Source organism: Polyodon spathula, chromosome 4 (assembly GCF_017654505.1).
Source record: "Polyodon spathula isolate WHYD16114869_AA chromosome 4, ASM1765450v1, whole genome shotgun sequence".
In the NCBI taxonomy this organism is placed as follows: Eukaryota; Metazoa; Chordata; class Actinopteri; order Acipenseriformes; family Polyodontidae; genus Polyodon; species Polyodon spathula.
The window spans coordinates 383,994-408,993 of record NC_054537.1 but is presented as its reverse complement, the minus strand read 5'-3'; the positions used below and the strand labels follow the sequence as shown (position 1 = coordinate 408,993).

Here is a 25,000-nt window from a genome sequence, read left to right as displayed (position 1 = left end):
CCGCCTGACAGCGGCTGCTTTTTGACTGACACATTGCGCTGGATTAAGTAGCGTGCGGGCTGTCAAAGGCATGCCGTACTGTTGACTCAAAACCAATGCTGCAATGCTGCAGGAGTTGACTGCATTAGGAGTTTGTGAATTCATACTGACGTAATCCTACACTCGTAATATATATATATATATATATATATATATATATATATATATATATATATATATATATATATATAATATATATATACCCCCATACACTCACACACACACACACTAGATGCATGTTGGATGTCAATGTTTTACTGCAGTGTACTCTACCGAGGCTGACTTATCGCTACAGCAGCTGTACCGTTCAGAGCAACTGCAAAGTTTAAAATAGAAGGGTTACATGTGCAGCTGACCTCGTTTTTTAACGGAGCTTGAAAGCGTCGCTGTCCAATTTAAGCAGCTACTGTGTATATATATATATATATATAATATATATATATATATATATATATATATAAATAAGTGCAAAGCTTAATGTGCAACAACTTGTATAAATACTTGCTTTGAGATGATAATAACCCAATGACAAATCCATAGTGTTTTTTGTAATTTGCTTGAAAGTTTATCCTTGATATTAGGGTTCTTAAATTGTTTTTATGTCGTTTTTAAAATTTATTTTATTTAGATATGCAAAAAGTTGTACATATTAAGCGCACTGTAACTCTGCATAATAACATTGTTCTGATGTGTAGGCACACATGGATTTACTAAGTAACTGCTATGTACATACACAGTAATTATAGACACGTCATGTAAAGTGTTTCCAGATTCTCTTGCCAGGTATGCACTACTGAGCTGTAAAGTGCAAGACAGTCTTGTAATGGCTGTTGAAATGATTTCAGTGTCCTGTACTGAAAAGCAAATGAAAATGTGAATATACATGTCTAGGCCTGCCGTCTTGAAAGAGCTCAACAAGCATTGCACAGGTATTACTGTATGCATGTGACAGTTCATTTGTTTCCATGGAAATTGATGTCATTCTAAAAGTTGTTTCTGTTGCTTCTGTAAGTGTTTCAAAATAGTATTCTGAAACATGCATTACTCATCTGTTAGAAGTGGTTTAGTTAATGATTTCCATAATTTTGCTGTGGGTAAGATAATGATGGTGCAACAATGAATTGCTTTACCCACAGTATAGGGCCCTTTGGTACTCATTAACTTACTAATTTACTCTATTCTTCTCCACACAGGTCTTCTATTACCTCTCTCTGGTGCTAAGCGTCCAACATGGGGATAAAGGCAGCTCTTCCAAAATATGAGTTGTATTTCTACACACTGGTGCTCTCCCTTGCAGGTCTCTGGGCAGCAAGTTGGATCTTTGAAGCATCTAGTGGTAAGCTGATAGAGAATTTCCTGTGATACTAACACAGGCTTTCTTTATTACATTTAGTGTCTCTAATCACTGTTCATGCATGTAGGATTTACTTCCAAAATACATGTGTACTTTCACACAAATACAATGTTATTATGCACAGTTAGAATGTAAATATTTTTTCACCATATATGTAAGTATACAATTGTATCAGAAAAGGGTTAGGGTTAGGGTTATGAGTAGGGTATGCTTGCTATGCTGTGTTGTGCAGTGTGGAGTGACACTGGAATGCAGTCACTGATAGCTCCTGTATCTGTGACAGAGCTGCAGCAGGGCTGTGTGGAGTGACACTGGAATGCAGTCACTGATAGCTCCTGTATCTGTGACAGAGCTGCAGCAGGGCAGTGTGGAGTGACACTGGAATGCAGTCACTGATAGCTCCTGTATCTGTGACAGAGCTGCAGCAGGGCAGTGTGGAGTGACACTGGAATGCAGTCACTGATAGCTCCTGTATCTGTGACAGAGCTGCAGCAGGGCAGTGTGGAGTGACACTGGAATGCAGTCACTGATAGCTCCTGTATCTGTGACAGAGCTGCAGCAGGGCAGTGTGGAGTGACACTGGAATGCAGTCACTGATAGCTCCTGTATCTGTGACAGAGCTGCAGCAGGACTGGTTGGTTGGATTGAAATATGCATGAGAAGCTCACGAATGCAGCGCTGCATGCAGAGGATCAGAGGTCTATATTAATAAGCTAAAAGACTCAATGGAAAATGCATTGAATTCCAAGCCCCATAGTGTAACATATTTATTGACTATGAAACTGGTTACAGTGTTACTGCATCATTGCTAATAATAGGATCCTGTAAGGGCAAGACAAGGGGGCAATACTGTAGCAATGCTATCCAGTACTTTCATTTACCAAGAATAAAGCAAATTGCTTTTAACAAATATCAAGCTCCTGAGCCCCAGTCTCTACTGGTCTGAGCAAACAGGCTAGTTGCAGCCTTTGATACGCACCTGCATCATTTAATCCAGATTGAATAATTCAAGCCCACAGTTTTCTGACTTTTAGGCACATTCTCACATGGAAATGATTAAAAATAGACACAAACTGAACACTACCTTGAGTTCAGTTGACACTATTAAACATTTCTACAAGAAATGAACCACTAAAATAAACACTATTCACAAGAAATGAACTACTAAAATAAACACTATGCACAATAAATTAACTACTAAAATAAACACTATTCACAATGAACCACTAAAATAAACACTATGCATAAGACTAAAATAAACACTATTCACAATGAACCAATAAAATAACAGCATAGACTTCTAGAACACTGTAACAAATTCCTGGGATATTTGAGCACAGCCACATTTTTTCCTAAAGGGCTAAGGTTATATTTTACTAAATCATTTGTGCCTTGTCTTGTATTATACTGTTTTGGGGGTTAGAAGCTACTGTATTGTACACACTGCACATGTATTGAAGCTATGAGCACTGTTAGGAATCACAGGGATATTACAAGGAGCTATAGTGTCAGGTGGTACAAAATGGGAGCACTGTAAATAAAATAGTCACATGGCTTTCAACTGATCTGTCTTCTTGGCTAGCTTCAGGATATACTCACAAATAAAATCTCACAAACCGTTTCAGATGCCAGCTTTATACCTGAGATCCTAGACAGCGGGTATGGTCTGGTATTCTGAGTGATAAATCACTCTGTGAGATATTGGCTTCCCAGTACACAGCCCTATCCTGGGATTATCCAGGTGAAGCTTGATTTAATAAAATGAACTCTTCAGTGGCAGTCCTTTACAAAACTGCGGCTGCAACGCTACCCGAGCCTCTTCTCTCTAGTTAAAAACATAAAAACATAAGAAAGGTTACAAACGAGAGGAGGCCATTCGGCCCATCTTCTTCGTTTGGTTGTTAGTAGCTTATTGATCTCAGAATCTCATCAAGCAGCTTCTTAAAGGATCCCAGGGTGTCAACTTCAACAACATTACTGGGGAGTTGGTTCCAGACCCTCACAATTCTTTGTGTAAAAAACGTGCCTCCTATTTTCTGTTCTGAATGCCCCTTTATCTATTCTCCATTTGTGACCCCTGGTACTTGTTTCTTTTTTCAGATCAAAAAAGTCCCTTGGCTCGACATTGTCAATTCCTTTTAGAATTTGTAATGCTTGAATCAGGTTGCATCGTAGTCTTCCATGTTTAAGACTGAACAGAGTCAATTCTTTTAGCCTGTCTGCATATGACATGCCTTTTAAACCAGGAATAATTCTGGTTGCTCTTCTTTGCACTCTTTCTAGATCAACAATATCCTTTTTGTAGCGAGGTGACCAGAACTGAACACAATATTCTAGATGAGGTTTTACTAATGCATTGTACAGTTTTAACATCACTTCCCTTTATTCAAATTCAACCCTTTTGACTATATATTGAAGCATTTTGTTGGCTTTTTTTATAACTTCCCCACATTGTCTAGATCAGGGATCCTCAACCCTGGTCCTGGTGAGCCCCGATCCAGCAGGCTTTTTAAGTGTCTTTACATTATCAATAGCTAAAGATCTGCAACACCTGTTAATTTTAACTAATTAAGCCAATAATTGGTGAAACAATGTAACTGACAGCTTGGTAGAAATGAAACCCAGAAGACCATGTAGCTCTCCAGGACCAGGGCTTGAGACCCCTTGTCTAAATGAAGATGTTCCGGAGTCACCATAAACGAGATCTTTTTCATAGAGGGTTTGAGGGTGGGATTTTATCATGGAAAGGTTATAGAAACTTGCAATATTTAAATATTTGTAAATAGTGCAAAAAAAAAAAAAAAAAAGCTTTGACATTTTGAATTTGAATTTCAGCGAATGTGAACAGGAAGGCCTTTAAGGAGAGCGTCAAGCCAGGATGGCATTACTTTGGTCGTAAAATGGTAAGTTTGTATAGTGTGATCGCTGGAAAGGTGCTGGAGTGCATTTCATAACAGTGTTCAACCCCCCCTGAGCAGGTTCTGAACAAGCAGCAGCTGGGCATTTAAAACAGGGGGCACAATTATCCAAAAATGATTGGGCAATCTACATCTAAATAAATACATGTTGACATATCATTCACTATATATGAATATTTCCCTCAACACTGGTTTAGCTATTCATTCTAAACTGTTAATACAGTTGCCATGGATCCAAAGTTGTGTTGCTATGGGGATTTTTTTCTTTTTTATTTAAAAATATAATGTAGCATTTGTTTTTTCATTTAACTGCACTTGACAGGCCTAAAAATAAATACATGTTTATTTCTAATTTTGTTTCTTAAGAGGTGTTTGTTTTTAGTCACAATAAGCTTTTCCAATCATTAAAAAGTGCTTACTTTATTAGATATATTGTTTTTATAACCTTGGTACTTAAAAGGCCCGAACCTCAGTTTAATAGGTCCATACTGTTCTGTGTCACTTTAACGCTTGTCCAGTGGTATACAGTGGGGTGGCCAGTCTGGTCCTGGAGAGCCGCAGGGTCTTCTGGTCTTCATTCCACCCAAGTTCTCAATTACTTCATTGAACTAATTCTTTTCTTCATTGCTCAACACTAACATCTGTTTCCAGGTCTTCAGCCACTGATGATTTAAAGATACCCAGAAACCCTGCAGGATTGTGGCTCTCCAGGACCAGGGTTGCCCACCCCTGGCTACAGTATAAGGACCTGGCACAAGATTTAGCTTTCATTGGAGCACAGCTGTTGGGGATACTTGAATAAAGTTCCTGTGTTATGGTTGTGTATTGGCAGCGTGTTGTGCTTCTTTTTCACAGCTGCTCTGTCTCTTCTATAGGACGTAGCTGACTTCGAGTGGGTCATGTGGTTTACAAAGTTCAGGAACCACATTGTCTTTGCCCTGTCCGGTCACGTGATCTTCGCAAAGATCTGCTCAATGGCGGCACCTCAGGTTGGTTTAGCAAGTCTTGTACAATACTGTAGCTACTGTAATAATGAATACTGAGCAATTATCTTCTACAGCAATCAGTACTGAACCATTATTGCCAGTCTGTGGAGCCTGACAGTGTTACGAGAGTTACCCTGAGCTACATGGAATGGATACACATGGAACTTATACAGGGAGAGTGGCATTGACCATGTGTGATGGAGTGCCCGCCCCTGTGTGTATTTTCTGTTATATGTTGCGTGGGGTGTGTTAAATGTTGGTGTATAGTCATTGGTACACAGGATATAAACAGGTCTGTGTAACACAAGTGTTTAAAATGTATATTTGTATTTAGGCACTAGGATTGCACAGCACTTCACGTGCAAGTAAAATGTAATAATATGTGAGCATGGGGAATTGCACTTTATTAATTCACGTGCAGTTGTACCGCGACTCCAATTGAATGATTGATTAGCAGTCGAGTCTCGGTACAGCTGCATAAAAGCAACATGTTTTCAGTCACTCGCGGTTGTGTGTTCGGTGAGTGGAGAACAGGTGTGGAGAGGAGAGAATTAAGAACGAAAAATCTTAACAAAGTAAATATATAACCGTTGTTTTCACTCACCTTGTTTGTCTGTTAGTTCACTGTTTGTGTAAGTGTTTTGTTTGTCTGTTTATTTTGGCTTCATGTGCCGTGTGCTGTTTTTGTTACAACCTTTTTATTTTCTGTCTGTTTAATTATTAAACTGTGCATCAGCGCCTTCACCATTCCAAAACCTGTGTTCTGAGTCAGTTCCTGTTTCTGGTCTGTCGTCACCCACTGCGGCCGTCTTTGTGACACCATGGCAAGCCTGTTGGTTGAGATGGAACCTCTTACACAGAAAGTGTTATTGACCCTGGCAAGCCTGTGGGTTGAGGTGGAACCTCTTACACAGAGAGTTATTGACCCTGGCAAGCCTGTGGGTTGAAATGGAACCTCTTATATATAGAGAGTGTTTATTGACCCTGGCAAGTTTTTGGGTTAGGGAGTCAGAATCATCAGGGACTGTTTCTCCTCATTGTTCTACAGTGGCCCCTAATACCATGTCCCTGGTGAGCTCATGCAGTGCCTGCCTTTGTCCTCCAGGGGTCAGTGGTTAGCAGCATTCCCCTGTGGAGTTTCTGGGTGTAAAGAGGGAGTTTGCGTGGCAGTGCTGGGGTTTGGAGGACACCCAGTGGGGTCCACTTCCCGTGAGCAGTTGTGTGAAGTTGCTGAACATACAGTAATTGGACATTCTGAAATTGAGGAGGAAATTATTGGGCAACCTACATTTAAATAAATAAATAAGCATTGACATATCATTCAATTTATATAAATATTTCCCTTAACACAAGTTTAGGTCTTTTTTCTAAACTGTTAATATCATTTCAAATGTATCCAAACTGTATTTACACATGCCATGAGGATGTCTTTATTTTCTTTCCTTGTTATTTTGTATAAAGTGCCATGGCTGGAAATGTTGATTGTTCAGCTGTATACAGTACAGCTATGGCAATACAGCGTGAGCTGCTGTATTAAAGCAATGGCTCTGGGGTTGAAATGCATCTCTTTCTATCTTGCTGTCACAGACGAGTGGTATTAAAAGATGGAAGGTAACTATTTTCTGTTTACATGTTCTTCAGTATAGTTGTAAACTAGGCATGGGAATTCCACTTTCTTCCAAATCAATTCACTTATTTGGTATTTAGCTGACATTTAAACAGTTCATCTTCAGACACAGATTTTGTTTCTCATTCGTTTTCCTTGCTTGTTTTAGGGTTTCATTCTTTAATAAGGGTTTCACAATTGAATCGTCAAAACGATATATTTCAGTTTGTATTTGAAAACCCCCATTGAAATTTGGTGGCATGACATTTTGCACCGTGTAAATAGCAGGTGATGTCATTCCTCTTCACTGTCTCTCCTCACAGCTCAGATCGACAGTGTAATGAAGTATGACCCTGTTCCCCCTGTGTGAGTGTCCTGGGTAGTGGGTGATGTCATTCCTCTTCACTGTCTCTCCTCACAGCTCAGATCCACAGTGTAATGAAGTATGACCCTGTTCCCCCTGTGTGAGTGTCCTGGGTAGTGGGTGATGTCATTCCTCTTCACTGTCTCCTCACAGCTCAGATCGACAGTGTAATGAAGTATGACCCTGTTCCCCCTGTGTGAGTGTCCTGGGTAGTGGGTGATGTCATTCCTCTTCACTGTCTCTCCTCACAGCTCAGATCCACAGTGTAATGAAGTATGACCCCGTTCCCCCTGTGTGAGTGTCCTGGGTAGCGGGTGATGTCATTCCTCTTCACTGTCTCTCCTCACAGCTCAGATCCACAGTGTAATGAAGTATGACCCTGTTCCCCCTGTGTGAGTGTCCTGGGTAGTGGGTGATGTCATTCCTCTTCACTGTCTCTCCTCACAGCTCAGATCCACAGTGTAATGAAGTATGACCCTGTTCCCCCTGTGTGAGTGTCCTGGGTAGTGGGTGATGTCATTCCTCTTCACTGTCTCTCCTCACAGCTCAGATCCACAGTGTAATGAAGTATGACCCCGTTCCCCCTGTGTGAGTGTCCTGGGTAGCATGTGATGTCATTCCTCTTCACTGTCTCTCCTCACAGCTCAGATCCACAGTGTAATGAAGTATGACCCCGTTCCCCCTGTGTGAGTGTCCTGGGTAGCAGGTGATGTCATTCCTCTTCACTGTCTCCTCACAGCTCAGATCCACAGTGTAATGAAGTATGACCCCGTTCCCCCTGTGTGAGTGTCCTGGGTAGCGGGTGATGTCATTCCTCTTCACTGTCTCTCCTCACAGCTCAGATCCACAGTGTAATGAAGTATGACCCCGTTCCCCCTGTGTGAGTGTCCTGGGTAGCGGGTGATGTCATTCCTCTTCACTGTCTCTCTCACAGCTCAGATCCACAGTGTAATGAAGTATGACCCCGTTCCCCCTGTGTGAGTGTCCTGGGTAGCGGGTGATGTCATTCCTCTTCACTGTCTCTTCTCACAGCTCAGATCCACAGTGTAATGAAGTATGACCCCGTTCCCCCTGTGTGAGTGTCCTGGGTAGCGGGTGATGTCATTCCTCTTCACTGTCTCTCCTCACAGCTCAGATCCACAGTGTAATGAAGTATGACCCTGTTCCCCCTGTGTGAGTGTCCTGGGTAGCGGGTGATGTCATTCCTCTTCACTGTCTCCTCACAGCTCAGATCCACAGTGTAATGAAATGACCCTGTTCCCCCTGTGTGAGTGTCCTGGGTAGCGGGTGATGTCATTCCTCTTCACTGTCTCTCCTCACAGCTCAGATCCACAGTGTAATGAAGTATGACCCCGTTCCCCCTGTGTGAGTGTCCTGGGTAGCGGGTGATGTCATTCCTCTTCACTGTCTCTCTCACAGCTCAGATCCACAGTGTAATGAAGTATGACCCTGTTCCCCCTGTGTGAGTGTCCTGGGTAGTGGGTGATGTCATTCCTCTTCACTGTCTCTCCTCACAGCTCAGATCCACAGTGTAATGAAGTATGACCCTGTTCCCCCTGTGTGAGTGTCCTGGGTAGCGGGTGATGTCATTCCTCTTCACTGTCTCCTCACAGCTCAGATCCACAGTGTAATGAAGTATGACCCCGTTCCCCCTGTGTGAGTGTCCTGGGTAGCGGGTGATGTCATTCCTCTTCACTGTCTCTCCTCACAGCTCAGATCCACAGTGTAATGAAGTATGACCCCGTTCCCCCTGTGTGAGTGTCCTGGGTAGCGGGTGATGTCATTCCTCTTCACTGTCTCTCCTCACAGCTCAGATCCACAGTGTAATGAAGTATGACCCCGTTCCCCCTGTGTGAGTGTCCTGGGTAGCGGGTGATGTCATTCCTCTTCACTGTCTCTCCTCACAGCTCAGATCCACAGTGTAATGAAGTATGACCCCATTCCCCCTGTGTGAGTGTCCTGGGTAGCGGGTGATGTCATTCCTCTTCACTGTCTCTCCTCACAGCTCAGATCCACAGTGTAATGAAGTATGACCCCGTTCCCCCTGTGTGAGTGTCCTGGGTAGCGGGTGATGTCATTCCTCTTCACTGTCTCCTCACAGCTCAGATCCACAGTGTAATGAAGTATGACCCTGTTCCCCCTGTGTGAGTGTCCTGGGTAGCGGGTGATGTCATTCCTCTTCACTGTCTCTCCTCACAGCTCAGATCCACAGTGTAATGAAGTATGACCCCGTTCCCCCTGTGTGAGTGTCCGAGAGAAAGTTACAGTAAAAACTTTGCAATACTCTCACAGTGTGAGCAAGGACAGTTTCTAAGAAACCCATGGGATGTTTATGAATGAAGGTAAACGTGGAATGAACTACTTTGTTACGCAATGAGGATGAGACCGGACCATGTTTCAGATTTCAATAGTTTACCATTTATTAGTTCCAAATACCCACATTATATTCTGCATTGAAGGATATTGTTTAGATATTGTTTAGTTATCTTAGAAACTTTACTTATGTCAAAGTCACCTCCAGCAAACTGATTTAGCATTACCACCACATTATCGTTCCTATGATCAGCAATACATTTTACTGCACACCCCCAAATGGAATTGCAGGCTGCCACCATTAAGCTTGTCTAGTTCCCCTGTGGCAGGCCTGCGTTGCTCAGTGCCTCTGATTGGTTTGTTTTTCAGTCTGGCTTCGTGACTGGGAGTTTCGCTCTTCAAGATGTTTTGTTTTATGGAGGAAGTGGTTTCACCATCATGCGCTGCATGAGCTTTGCCTTGGAGAACTATGAGAAGAAGGATGGGAATTACTCCTTCTTGGAGCTGCTCAAGTACAACTTCTACCTGCCCTTCTTCTTCTTCGGACCCATCATGACGTTCGATAGGTTCCATGCGCAGGTGGGTGTTTGGCTGTATGTAACCCGTGTGTTACAGCAGGGTATGAAGGACTGCCACAGCCAATAGATTTCAATCACTCTTCTGACCTCTTATTAGCTCATTACTAATTATTACAGATCCCCTGTTTCTATAGTGCTGAGATTTTCAGGTTCTCCTCTTTTAAGACATGAAAATATTTACAATAAATACAAAACTAGATGAACTGTTGCATCTTGGTATCTTCGCTGTAGGTCACATGGTCTGATTGCAGCTGGACAATTGGAGAGAGTTTGAACTACAACACACCAGGAAGTAGCAGGAACTTGTAATCTTTAGAGCCAGGTTTTTGAGATCTTCAACAGAAGTTAATGGGCCCAGTAATTAATAGAGCTTGTGCTAAGAAAAGAAGTACAAACACTAACTTTCACATTCTGATGGGATATCAACCCCATTTAAACCAGCGCTGTATCTGTACTGTGCATCAGTGAGACAGGATATCAACCCCATTTAAACCAGCGCTGTATCTGTACTGTGCATCAGTGAGACAGGATATCAACCCCATTTAAACCAGCGCTGTATCTGTACTGTGCATCAGTGAGACAGGATATCAACCCCATTTAAACCAGCGCTGTATCTGTACTGTGCATCAGTGAGACAGGATATCAACCCCATTTAAACCAGTGCTGTATCTGTACTGTGCATCAGTGAGACAGGATATCAACCCCATTTAAACCAGCGCTGTATCTGTACTGTGCATCAGTGAGACAGGATATCAACCCCATTTAAACCAGTGCTGTATCTGTACTGTGCATCAGTGAGATAGGATATCAACCCCATTTAAACCAGCACTGTGTCTGTACTGTGCATCAGTGTCAGTGAGCTCAGACAGTATACATTAAATGTATTTATCTAAATGCTAGAAGTATCAGAAACAAAATTCTAGAACTTGAAGCTACTGCTCTAACAAGTAACTATGATGTGATAGGTGTTACTGAAACTTGGTTAATGGTGGAAATGACAAATGACTGCTTCCTAACACAATTTGTCAAGGCACCGACTAGAGGGAAGGCATGCCTTGATTTAGTCTTTTCAAATAACGAAGACAGAATAACTAAAACAGAGGTCAGAGAACCACTGGCAAACTCAGACCACAACATGGTCTCATTTGAAGTGTTTTTTAAAACCCCAAAAGTAAAGACTAAAGCTAAGGTTTACAATTGTGACTTAAAAGAGTACACAACAACTGCAACCACTAAGGTTTACAATTTTAGAAAAGCAAACTATGAAGGTATGAAACAGAGACTAACAGAAGTAGACTGGAGTAAAATAGAGAAAACACCCACAGAAGAAGGATAGTTGTTCTTCAAAAATGTAGTACTAGAGGCGCAAAACAATTACATCCCTAAAGTAGACAAATCTAAATGTAAAACTAAATTGCCAAAATGGTTTAATAGATCAATTAAAAAAAATATTCAGCGAAAAAAGGCACTTTATAGAGCATTAAAAAAGGACCAAAAAGAAAGTACGCAGAAAGAGTACACAGAACTGCAAACGCAAGTCAAAAAGGAAGTTAGAAAGGCCAAGAGAGAAATAGAAATGAACATTGCTAAGGGAGCTAAAACCAATTCCAAAATGTTTTTCCAATATTACAAAAGCAAGAGAACATTCAAAGAGGAGATTAAATGTTTAAGAGATACAAATGGGAAAATCGTAGAGGAAGAAAAAAAAATAGCAAATACATTAAATGATTACTTTTCACAAGTTTTTACAAAGGAAGATACTGACAACATGCCCCACATGTCATCCAGTTCCTATCCAGTTTTAAATAACTTTAGCATAACTGAGGCAGAAGTGTTAAAGGGACTAGGAGCTCTTAAAATAAACAAATCCCCTGGGCCGGATGAGATCCTCCCAGTAGTACTCAAAGAAATGAAAGAAGTAATTTACAAACCGCTAACCAAGATCATGCAGCAGTCTCTTGACACAGGAGTGGTACCGACAGACTGGAAAATTGCAAACGTAATACCGATCCACAAAAAGGGAAACAAAACTGAACCAGGTAACTACAGACCAGTAAGCCTGACTTATGGAAACTATAATAAGATCCAAAATGGAAAATTACCTATATGGTAACAGGGTTCTGGGAGACATTTAACATGGTTTTAGGAAAGGGAGATCGTGTCTAACTAACTTGCTTGATTTTTTTGAGGATGCAACATCAATAATGGATAATTGCAAGGCATATGACATGGTTTATTTAGATTTCCAGAAAGCTTTTGACAAAGTCCCGCACAAAAGATTAATTCTCAAACTGAACGCAGTTGGGATTCAAGGAAACACATGTACATGGATTAGGGAGTGGTTAACATGTAGAAAACAGAAAGTACTGATTAGAGGAAAAACCTCAGAATGGAGTGTGGTAACCAGCGGTGTACCACAGGGATCAATATTAGGTCCTCTGCTATTCCTAATCTACATTAATGATTTAGATTCTGGTATAGTAAGCAAACTTGTTAAATTTGCAGACGACACAAAAGTAGGAGGAGTGGCAAACACTGTTGTAGCAGCAAAGGTCATTCAAAATGATCTAGACAAGATTCAAAACTGGGCAACACATGGCAAATTTAATAGAGAAAAAGTGTAAGGTACTGCACACAGGAAATAAAACTGTGAATAAATATCATATGAGAGATACTGAAATTGGAGAAGGAATCTATAAAAAAGACCTAGGAGTTTGTGTTGACTCAGAAATGTCTTCATCTAGACAAGGTGGGGAAGCTATAAAAAAGGCCAACAAGATGCTTGGATATATTGTGAAAAGTGTTGAATTTAAATCAAGGGAAGTAATGTTAAAACTGTACAGTGCATTAGTAAGACCTCATCTTGAATACTGTGTGCAGTTCTGGTCACCTCGCTATAAAAAAGATATTGCTGCTCTAGAAAGAGTGCAAAGAAGAGCGACCAGAATTATTCCAGGCTTAAAAGACATGTCATATGCAGACAGGCTAAAAGAATTGAATCTGTTCAGTCTTGAACAAAGAAGACTACGTGGCGACCTAATTCAAGCATTCAGAATTCTAAAAGGTATTGACAGTGTCGACCCAAGGGACTTTTTCAACCTGAATAAAGAAACAAGGACCAGGGGTCACAAATGGAGATTAGACAAAGGGGCATTCAGAACAGAAAATAGGAGGGACTTTTTTACACAGAGAATTGTGAGGGTCTGGAATCAACTCCCCAGTAATATTGTTGAAGCTGACACCCTAGGATCCTTCAAGAAGTTGCTTGATGAGATTTTGGGATCAATAAGCTACTAACAACCAAACGAGCAAGATGGGCCGAATGGCCTCCTCTCGTTTGTAAACTTTCTTATGTTCTTATGTTCTTATGTATCATGTTGAAAGGGAAGGGGTAGAGTAGGGTTCCTTTTTAAGCCCTCTCTAACCTCTCTCTCTGTCTTCTGCAGGTCAATACTCCTGACTTGACTCGTAAAGAGCGTGAGATGTGGAACATCCGGATCCAGGCGGTGCTGCACTTGGCTGCCATTGTTGTGGTGGACGTGCTTTTCCATTTCCTCTACATTCTGACCATACCTTCTGACATGAAGCTAGTGAGACAGATATCGGACTGGTCGCTAGGTCAGTGGCTACCCTTCGCTGCAGTGTGTGCAATCATTTACCAGACCGGCTGCCAGGTTCCTAGTGCAGTGCAACAGGTAGTGCGGCAATAAGGGAAAAGTTTGCTGTATTTACTTTTAATTGAAAGAAATATGTATAGTACACTATTGTTTCAGAAATGGCAGTTTCCCTAGCTGGCTACATATTACATAGCAATGAGTAAATTTCATGGAAATCTGTGATAACTGTAAAAAGAATAGAGCCTTAGCCATAGGAGATCAAAAAAACCAAGCTGCTTGCTGCCACATTGTCTTCACCTACAATTGAAGTTTGGTTTCCGTTCTGTAGTCCATGGTCATTATAAAGTCAAAATTCCTACATTCATAGCATTGATCGTTTTGGTTATTGGATGTGCTGAAGGCATTTAAAGCCGAGGGAACACGAAAGCAAAGTAGTCTGAAACAAGGTCTCTCGGTGTCCTGGGACCAGGCTTCAAGCAAAGTGGTCTGAAATGAGGTCTCCCGGTGTCCTGGGACCAGGCTTCAAGCAAAATGATCTGAAACGAGGTCTCCCGGTGTCCTGGGACCAGGCTTCAAGCAAAGTGATCTGAAACGAGGTCTCCCGGTGTCCTGGGACCAGGCTTCAAGCAAAGTGGTCTGAAACGAGGTCTCCCGGTGTCCTGGAACCAGGCTTCAAGCAAAGTGATCTGAAACGAGGTCTCCCAGTGTCCTGGGACCAGGCTTCAAGCAAAGTGATCTGAAACGAGGTCTCCCAGTGTCCTGGGACCAGGCTTCAAGCAAAGTGGTCTGAAACGAGGTCTCCCGGTGTCCTGGAACCAGGCTTCAAGCAAAGTGATCTGAAACGAGGTCTCCCAGTGTCCTGGGACCAGGCTTCAAGCAAAGTGGTCTGAAACGAGGTCTCCTGGTGTCCTGGAACCAGGCTTCAAGCAAAGTGGTCTGAAACAAGGTCTCCTGGTGTCCTGGAACCAGGCTTCAAGCAAAGTGGTCTGAAACGAGGTCTCTCGGTGTCCTGGGACCAGGCTTCAAGCAAAGTGGTCTGAAACGAGGTCTCCCGGTGTCCTGGGACCAGGCTTCAAGCAAAGTGGTCTGAAACGAGGTCTCCCGGTGTCCTGGGACCAGGCTTCAAGCAAAGTGGTCTGAAACGAGGTCTCCCGGTGTCCTGGGACCAGGCTTCAAGCCACTTCCCTTTGTGTTCCCTCGGCCTAACAAAAATAAACTTTGTATAGTTTCTCTTTCTAATGAATATACAAAAAGGTCCTCAGTCAGCTGATGTTGTCCTGCAGTCCTCTTTTCTCCTGAGACCACTTACTGGAACCCTCAGTAATTCGCTCAGTTTGTGTTCAATGAGGTTTGATGTGTTGAAAAACAAATAACTCCCACTTCTCTTCACCGATGCAGCGGGCCTGGCCTACTCTAACCTGGTGTATGATTGGGTGAAAGCAGCAGTCATGTTTGGGGTCATCAATACCGTGTCACGCCTGGACCACCTGGACCCCCCACAGCCCCCCAAGTGCATCACCATGCTTTATGTCTTCGCAGAAACGTAAGTTTGTCAGCAGTTAAAGCTCATTAGATCAGTCTGAAGTTAAGAACAGCATGCTTGTAGAGTATGATCCTGGTGTCTTCTCCCATTCACAGTCACCACAGAGAAACTGAGATAGTTGCTTATAGACCAACAGGCAGATGCAGCGTTGGGGTTTATCTGACCTAAAACCTTTAGTATGTACAAGCTAGGGAAGAAACAGTGCCCCTTGTTATATCCTGTCTGATTTTGAAAGAAACTTTGTCAAACAGACAAATGTGTAAAATAAATAAAGGGCCTGTACCATTTGAATCAAATCTGTGAATGACAAATCATGAAATAAGCGCTGTGTAGAAGAAGAGGCAAATCTGTGAATGACAAATCATGAAATAAGCGTTGTGTAGAAGAAGAGGCAAATCTGTGAATGACAAATCATGAAATAAGCATTCTGTAGAAGAAGAGGCAAATCTTTGAATGACAAATCATGAAATAAGCACTCTGTAGAAGAAGAGGTATGGGGAAGCTATAAAAAAGGCCCAAAAGATGCTCTGATATATTGTGAAAAGTGCTGAAGTTAAATCAAGGGAAGTAATGTTAAAACTGTACAATGCATTAGTAAGACCTCATCTAGAATATTGTGTTCAGTTCTGGACACCTCACTACAAAACGGATATTGCTGCTCTAGAAAGAGTGCAAAGAAGAGCGACCAGAATTATCCTGTTTTAAAAAGGAATTTCATATGCAGACAGACTAAAATAATTGAATCTATTCAGTCTTGAACAAAGAAGACTATGCAGTGATCTCATTCAAGCATTCAAAATTCTAAAAGGTATTGACAATGTCGACCTAAGGGACTTTTTTGATTGAAAAAATAAACAATTACCAGGGGTCACAAATGGAGATTAGACAAAGGGACATTCAGAACAGAAAATAGGAAGCACTTTTATACACAGAGAATCGTGAGGGTCTGGAATCAACTCCCCAGTAATGTTGTTGAAGCTGACAACCTGGGATCCTGTGGTGGGAAAATTACAATGTTGCTACTGCTATGATTGTTTAGGGTTTCCATGCTCAGGTTTAAATGCTATTACGGGTTATAAGATTTAGGTATAATATAATAATAATGTATTATTATCGGTAGTTGTTTGTGAACATACTTCCTCCCTTGGTACAGGGCAGGTGGCCCATATAAGGGATGGAAAGATACTGACTACTAGCTAGAAAGAGGAAGTTCTCCTTATTTAGCAACCGCAAGCTGCATCCGTGACACTTCACAAAAATGTCACGACTTACTTATTATTTATGGGTGCTTGCAATTTAAATAAGTTGTTATTGTTGCACATGATTGGTCTCATCTTAATTTTCCAAGTTATTGCCATCCGCTAATATTGAGTTAAGCTTCTGTGATTGGCTCACAATAACTTTAGGTTACAAGGTATATATTATGCTTACTAGCTCTGCGTAGTCAGAACATTGCTCGGTTTCCTAACACCTGTGTGTGTTGAGTGTGTTCTCAGGTTTGCAATCCTTGAGCTATAAACTTGTTTGATTCAACCTTGACTGTCTCACTGAGTTTCTTTCAGAAGTTGAGTGAAAAACTTCCATGACAATCCTTCAAGAAGCTGCTTGATGAGATTCTGGGATCAATAATCTACTAATAACCAAACGAGCAAGATTGGCCAAATGGCTTTATATTCCATTGTATTACAGTATGACTGTAAGTAGGGCTGTGCAAGACTATTATATTCCATTGTATTACAGAGGGGCTTCTCATTTCTAAGAGACTTGCACTCTCTAGAGGGGCTTCTCATTTCTAAGAGACACACTCTCTAGAGGGGCTTCTCATTTCTAAGAGACTCACACTCTCTAGAGGGGCTTCTCATTTCTAAGAGACTCACTCTCTAGAGGGGCTTCTCATTTCTAAGAGACTCACACGCTCTAGAGGGGCTTCTCATTTCTAAGAGACTCACACTCTAGAGGGGCTTCTCATTTCTAAGAGACTCACACGGGCTTCTCATTTCTAAGAGACTCACTCTCTAGAGGGGCTTCTCATTTCTAAGAGACTCACTCTCTAGAGGGGCTTCTCATTTCTAAGAGACTCACACTCTCTAGAGGGGCTTCTCATTTCTAAGAGACTCACTCTCTAGAGGGGCTTCTCATTTCTAAGAGACTCACACTCTCTAGAGTCCAGCCCTGCATTAACATAAGTTCTTTTTGAATTCCTATACAGAGCGGTAGTGAAGGAAATGTCTTCTGTTTTGTTCCAGGCATTTTGACAGGGGGATCAATGACTGGCTGTGCAAGTAAGTCTTCAGATAAGCATCATGACACAAGCTAGGAAGAGCCTGTGAAATTCTCTATGTTAGAGCACCTGTTTGATTTCCCTGCTTGTTCCACATGCTTGAATGCCTCTCTTGGATTGTATTGGATGCAGCTGCTGGTTATTCCAGGGTGAATATAATAACACGGGAGGAAGGGACTCTTCTTGTAAAGCTCCTACATTCTGGAATGCATCTTTTTAAATTTGTTTTATTGAATTCTGTATCAGATTGTTTTGAATGTAATGGTTGAATTGTTTGTGTGTGCATGCGTGCGTGTGTGTGCGTGTGCGTGTGTATGTATGTGCGTGTGTGTGTGCGTGAGTGAGTGTGTGTGTGTGTGTGTGTGTGTGTGTGTGTGTGTGTGCGTGTGTGAAGTGCTTTGGGATGCTTGTGATGAAAGGCACTATAGAAATGGGAATTGTTGTTATTGTTGGAACATGATTCCACATTGCATTGGCACTTAACTAGATAGCATAAGCTCTGCCTCATTAAGTGATGCTCCTTACTCCTCCCTGACAGGTATGTTTACGACTACCTTGGTGGTAACCATGACAACATTTTGAAAGAACTGCTGGCCACCATTTGCACCTTTGCCGTGACGACTCTGTGGCTCGGCCCCTGCCACGTGGTTTACATCTGGTCTTTCTGCAACTGCTTCGGCCTCAACTTCGAACTGTGGGTGGCGAAGTTCTTCAAGCTCGAGCCGTTTGCTTCGATGGAGGTGAGGTCACAGGCAGCAACCTTTAACCTTAAAAACATTTTATAGCTGTAAAGCTGTGAGTCTGAGTCCTCAGCTCAATCATTCAGCACTGTATCACTTTACACAGCGCCAGTCCTGTGTACTGTATCTCAGAGCTGAACCATGTTCTTACACAGGGCAGTACAGGTTGAATAGTGTATTCTGTATCAGAGCTGAACCATGTTCTTACACAGGGAGGTACAGGTGGAATAGTGTATTCTGTATCAGAGCTGAACCATGTTCTTACACAGGGCAGTACAGGTTGAATAGTGTATTCTGTATCAGAGCTGAACCATGTTCTTACACAGGGAGGTACAGGTTGAATAGTGTATTCTGTATCAGAGCTGAACCATGTTCTTACACAGGGAGGTACAGGTTGAATAGTGTATTCTGTATCAGAGCTGAACCATGTTCTTACACAGGGCAGTACAGGTTGAATAGTGTATTCTGTATCAGAGCTGAACCATGTTCTTACACAGGGTGGTACAGGTTGAATAGTGTATTCTGTATCAGAGCTGAACCATGTTCTTACACAGGGCAGTACAGGTTGAATAGTGTATTCTGTATCAGAGCTGAACCATGTTCTTACACAGGGCAGTACAGGTTGAATAGTGTATTCTGTATCAGAGCTGAACCATGTTCTTACACAGGGTGGTACAGGTTGAATAGTGTATTCTGTATCTCTCAGAGCTGAACCATGTTCTTGCACAGGGCGGTACACATTGAATACTGTGTTGGGACACTGCCATGTTGGGTGAATGCTTCTTCTTTCCACACAGGCGAAGATGTCTGAAGCCATGTCTCGCAGGATCAGGGGCGTTTTTAATGCAGCTAATTTCTGGACCATCATCCTGTACAATGTCCTGGCTTTGAACAGCCTGGACTTTGCAAACCTGGTTTTTAAGAGGTTGATCATTACAGGTAAGGGAAGCAACCTTACAGGGAAATAATATTAATAAAAACAGACACTATCATTGGAAAGACATTTGATAAGTGAAAACCGCCTAATCAAAACATACAGTGTTGCTTTTTTATTACCCTGACCCACCATGCAATTCAGTCAAACTTCCAGCGGCCATTTTAAAAGCTGCAACACTGCCAAAGCCTAGTATCAGAGAGAGCATTGAAATACATGACTTCACCTCTGCAGGGTTTTAGATACACTGCAGGCTCAATGTATCAGTGACCAGTTTTCAGATTAATACATTGGATGTTAAAGGTTAAAAGGACAGGACGGTGGCTGATGAACTACTCTCTATTGTTGGCTCTCCAGGTTTCTCCTCTCCACTCTGATGACCTCATCTCTGTTGTTGGCTCTCCAGGTTTCCCTCTGTCCACTCTGATGAACTGCTGTCTGTTGTTGGCTCTCCAGGTTTCCCCCTATCCACTCTGATGAACTCATCTCTGTTGTTGGCTCTCCAGGTTTCCCCTGTCCACTCTTATGAACTCATCTCTGTTGTTGGCTCTCCAGGTTTCCCCCTGTCCACTCTGATGAACTCATCTCTGTTGTTGGCTCTCCAGGTTTCCCCCTGTCCACTCTGATGAACTCATCTCTGTTGTTGGCTCTCCAGGTTTCCCCATGTCCACTCTGATGAACTCATCTCTGTTGTTGGCTCTCCAGGTTTCCCCCTGTCCACTCTGATGAACTCATCTCTGTTGTTGGCTCTCCAGGTTTCCCCCTGTCCACTCTGATGAACTCATCTCTGTTGTTGGCTCTCCAGGTTTCCCCATGTCCACTCTGATGAACTCATCTCTGTTGTTGGCTCTCCAGGTTTCCCCCTGTCCACTCTGATGAACTCATCTCTGTTGTTGGCTCTCCAGGTTTCCCCCTGTCCACTCTGATGAACTCATCTCTGTTGTTGGCTCTCCAGGTTTCCCCCTGTCCACTCTGATGAACTCATCTCTGTTGTTGGCTCTCCAGGTTTCCCCCTGTCCACTCTGATGAACTCATCTCTGTTGTTGGCTCTCCAGGTTTCCCCATGTCCACTCTGATGAACTCATCTCTGTTGTTGGCTCTCCAGGTTTCCCCCTGTCCACTCTGATGAACTCATCTCTGTTGTTGGCTCTCCAGGTTTCCCCCTGTCCACTCTGATGAACTCATCTCTGTTGTTGGTTCCGCAGGTTTCCCCCTGTCCACTCTGATGAACTCATCTCTGTTGTTGGCTCTCCAGGTTTCCCCCTGTCCACTCTGATGAACTCATCTCTGTTGTTGGTTCCGCAGGTTTTCCCCTGTCCACTCTATCAGTCCTGTTTGTTACATACTGTGGAGTCCAGCTGATAAAGGAGCGAGAGAGAAGACTGGCCCTGGAGGAAGAAGAAGCCAAAAAGGAAAAAAAGGAATAAGAAGATCAGTCCAGTTTACTCTGAGCACTGAGTCCCTTTCCACTGTACAGGAGTAAAGAAAAAAAAACAACCTCCTCCATCTTTTTGCTGACTTTGTTCCAACCAAACTCAATTACAATGCACTGCCCACTGTACCTGTGTATAGAACTCAATCACAATGCACTGTAGCTGTGTGTAGAACTCAATCACAATGCACTGTAGCTGTGTATAGAACTCAATCACAATGCACTGTAGCTGTGTATAGAACTCAATCACAATGCACTGTAGCTGTGTATAGAACTCAATCACAATGCACTGTAGCTGTGTATAGAACTCAATCACAATGCACTGTACCTGTGTATAGAACTCAATCACAATGCACCGTACCTGTGTATAGAACTCAATCACAATGCACCGTACCTGTGTATAGAACTCAATCACAATGCACTGTACCTGTGTATAGAACTCAATCACAATGCACTGTAGCTGTGTATAGAACTCAATCACAATGCACCGTACCTGTGTATAGAACACAATCACAATGCACCGTACCTGTGTATAGAACTCAATCACAATGCACTGTAGCTGTGTATAGAACTCAATCACAATGCACCGTACCTGTGTATAGAAATCAATCACAATGCACCGTACCTGTGTATAGAACTCAATCACAATGCACCTTAGCTGTGTATAGAACTCAATCACAATGCACCGTACCTGTGTATAGAAATCAATCACAATGCACCGTACCTGTGTATAGAACTAAATCACAATGCACTGTAGCTGTGTATAGAACTCAATCACAATGCACCGTACCTGTGTATAGAACTCAATCACAATGCACTGTAGCTGTGTATAGAACTCAATCACAATGCACTGTAGCTGTGTATAGAACTCAATCACAATGCACCATACCTGTGTATAGAACTAAATCACAATGCACCTTAGCTGTGTATAGAACTCAATCACAATGCACCGTACCTGTGTATAGAAATCAATCACAATGCACCTTAGCTGTGTATAGAACTCAATCACAATGCACCGTACCTGTGTATAGAAATCAATCACAATGCACCTTAGCTGTGTATAGAACTCAATCACAATGCACTGTACCTGTGTATAGAACTCAATCACAATGCACTGTAGCTGTGTATAGAACTCAATCACAATGCACTGTAGCTGTGTATAGAACTCAATCACAATGCACCGTACCTGTGTATAGAAATCAATCACAATGCACTGTAGCTGTGTATAGAACTCAATCACAATGCACTGTAGCTGTGTATAGAACTCAATCACAATGCACCATACCTGTGTATAGAACTCAATCACAATGCACCGTACCTGTGTATAGAAATCAATCACAATGCACCGTACCTGTGTATAGAACTCAATCACAATGCACTGTAGCTGTGTATAGAACTCAATCACAATGCACTGTAGCTGTGTATAGAACTCAATCACAATGCACTGTAGCTGTTTATAGTATGCAAGTGCACTTGTTGTACATAAATGCCACAGACCGCATGTGCATTTTTCTAACTGAGCGAAAAATTTGTCAGTAGGAGGTTTGTAGTTTGTTCAACATTTGCTAATGTAAAATCATGTATATTAAATATAATATATTAAAGACCATATTTAACTAGTTCCAGAGTCTGTGTTGATTAATATGTTGGCATTGTCTCTTAAACATGTCTCTATGAAAAACAAAAAGAACGAATATTTTGACAAAACAGAATGGGCTACATTTTCAATGCTATTTACTCCAAATCTTCATTAGCACATTTTTTTTCAGAAGGGAGAAACCAAATAAGCCAGATATAAACAACTAAGACTTTTAACTGAGGAACGTGGAGGTAGTTCTAAGATGTATCTTTTCATTTTTAATATCTTTTCATATTGGAATTGGTGTTTTTTTCCCTTTCCCTATTAAAACTAGTGCACAGCCAGGGTGTCCTCAGTTCACTGCACACCAGCGACCTGTGTGGGCTGGCCGGGCACCTGCGGGCTTGCATGTAAGCTGCCCAGGGCTGCATTGTTGTCTGACGCTGTAGCTCTGGGTGACTGCATGGTGAGTATGCAGTGTGTAACGAAGTGGTCGGCTGATGGCACACACTTCAGAGTACAGCATGTGTTCGTCTTCGCCCATCCCGAGTCAGTGCAGGGGTGGTAGCGGTGAGCTGAGAAAAAAATAATGTATCACACAGCACTGCCTGCTACACTCCTCTCATCTTAGTGATAGAACCCGACCCGCAGTGTATCACACAGCACTGCCTGCTACACTCCTCTCATCTTAGTGATAGAACCCCACCCGCAGTGTATCACACAGCACTGCCTGCTACACTCCTCTCATCTTAGTGATAGAACCCCCCCGCAGTGTATCACACAGCACTGCCTGCTACACTCCTCTCATCTTAGTGATAGAACCCGACCCGCAGTGTATCACACAGCACTGCCTGCTACACTCCTCTCATCTTAGTGATAGAACCCGACCCGCAGTGTATCACACAGCACTGCCTGCTACACTCCTCTCATCTTAGTGATAGAACCCCCCTGCAGTGTATCACACAGCACTGCCTGCTACACTCCTCTCATCTTAGTGATAGAACCCGACCCGCAGTGTATCACACAGCACTGCCTGCTACACTCCTCTCATCTTAGTGATAAAACATGTCTTGGTGCCACTTCATTCCATTTTAATTAGCTAGACTTTGCCAGCTGAAAAATAGATCATAGCTTTTGCTTCTGTATGGCTGCTTTAAAATCCACAGAAATATATTTTTATACATTGCAGTCACTGAACCCTGGGGTATGAGTCCATGCTTCAGATGCTGGAGTGCAGACAGGATTCAGCATGTTAAGTGTTTTACTGACCTTGAAAGAATGTTAATCCACAGCTCAGATGCATTGTTGGTGGAATGAATCCTGCGATGAAGAATTCACACAGCAGCCTCTTTCTTCCAGAATTCATTTCACTGTGAAAGTGAGTCACTGCCCTCTACAGAATGGGGCTACTGGGCGAGTCCAGTGGGAACTCCTCTCATTCAAGTCAGCCTGTTAAAATGAACCAGCCATGTGATCCACTGAGCTGCTGGAACAGAAGCAAGGTGTTTCAACAAAGAGACTGCAGAGGAAATATCAGCTAGTGTCCAGAACATGTGCCACATAGCATAATGTTATAAAAGAGCAGTTATCATTGCATACACTGTACTGTATATCATTGTATTCACTTTGTACTGTATATCATTGTATTCACTCTGTACTGTATATCATTGTATTCACTTTGTACTGTATATTATTGTATTCACTCTGTACTGTATATAAGAACATAAGAACATAAGAAAGTTTACAAACGAGAGGAGGCCATTCGGCCCATCTTGCTCGTTTGGTTGTTAGTAGCTTATTGATCCCAAAATCTCATCAAGCAGCTTCTTGAAGGATCCCAGGGTGTCAGCTTCAACAACATTACTGGGGAGTTGATTCCAGACCCTCACAATTCTCTGTGTAAAAAAGTGTCTCCTATTTTCTGTTCTGAATGCCCCTTTTTCTAAACTCCATTTGTGACCCCTGGTCCTTGTTTCTTTTTTCAGGCTGAAAAAGTCCCTTGCGTCGACACTGTCAATACCTTTTAGAATTTTGAATGCTTGAATTAGGTCGCCACGTAGTCTTCTTTGTTCAAGACTGAACAGATTCAATTCTTTTAGCATGTCTGCATATGACATGCCTTTTAAGCCCGGAATAATTCTGGTCGCTCTTCTTTGCACTCTTTCTAGAGCAGCAATATCTTTTTTATAGCGAGGTGACCAGAACTGCACACAATATTCAAGATGAGGTCTTACAAGTGCATTGTACAGTTTTAACATTACTTCCCTTGATTTAAATTCAACACTTTTCACAATGTATCCGAGTATCTTGTTAGCCTTTTTCATAGCTTCCCCACATTGCCTAGATGATATCATTGTATTCACTTTGTACTGTATATTATTGTATTCACTCTGTACTGTATATCATTGTATTCACTTTGTACTGTATATTATTGTATTCACTCTGTACTGTATATCATTGTATTCACTTTGTACTGTATATTATTGTATTCACTCTGTACTGTATATCATTGTATTCACTTTGTACTGTATATTATTGTATTCACTCTGTACTGTATATTATTGTATTCACTTTGTACTGTATATTATTGTATTCACTCTGTACTGTATATTATTGTATTCACTTTGTACTGTATATTATTGTATTCACTCTGTACTGTATATTATTGTATTCACTTTGTACTGTATATTATTGTATTCACTCTGTACTGTATATT

General features: G+C 42.0%; 1 protein-coding gene across 1 annotated transcript in view; it reads left to right on the top strand.

The window, feature by feature from the left end:
- Positions 1-20,774, top strand: part of LOC121313740 (protein-cysteine N-palmitoyltransferase HHAT-like protein) — a 26,077-nt gene extending 5,303 nt beyond the window's left edge. Inside the window, exons 2-12 of the mRNA XM_041246545.1 lie at positions 1,233-1,375; positions 4,229-4,296; positions 5,187-5,300; positions 6,346-6,368; positions 9,910-10,159; positions 13,605-13,776; positions 15,174-15,318; positions 17,565-17,600; positions 18,138-18,339; positions 19,137-19,278; positions 20,579-20,774. Of these exons, the coding sequence (XP_041102479.1) occupies positions 1,270-1,375; positions 4,229-4,296; positions 5,187-5,300; positions 6,346-6,368; positions 9,910-10,159; positions 13,605-13,776; positions 15,174-15,318; positions 17,565-17,600; positions 18,138-18,339; positions 19,137-19,278; positions 20,579-20,700 (1,380 nt within the window). The 5' untranslated portion in view covers positions 1,233-1,269 and the 3' untranslated portion in view covers positions 20,701-20,774. The remainder of the gene's footprint in view (positions 1-1,232; positions 1,376-4,228; positions 4,297-5,186; positions 5,301-6,345; positions 6,369-9,909; positions 10,160-13,604; positions 13,777-15,173; positions 15,319-17,564; positions 17,601-18,137; positions 18,340-19,136; positions 19,279-20,578) is intronic.
- Positions 20,775-25,000: the final 4,226 nt, after the last annotated feature.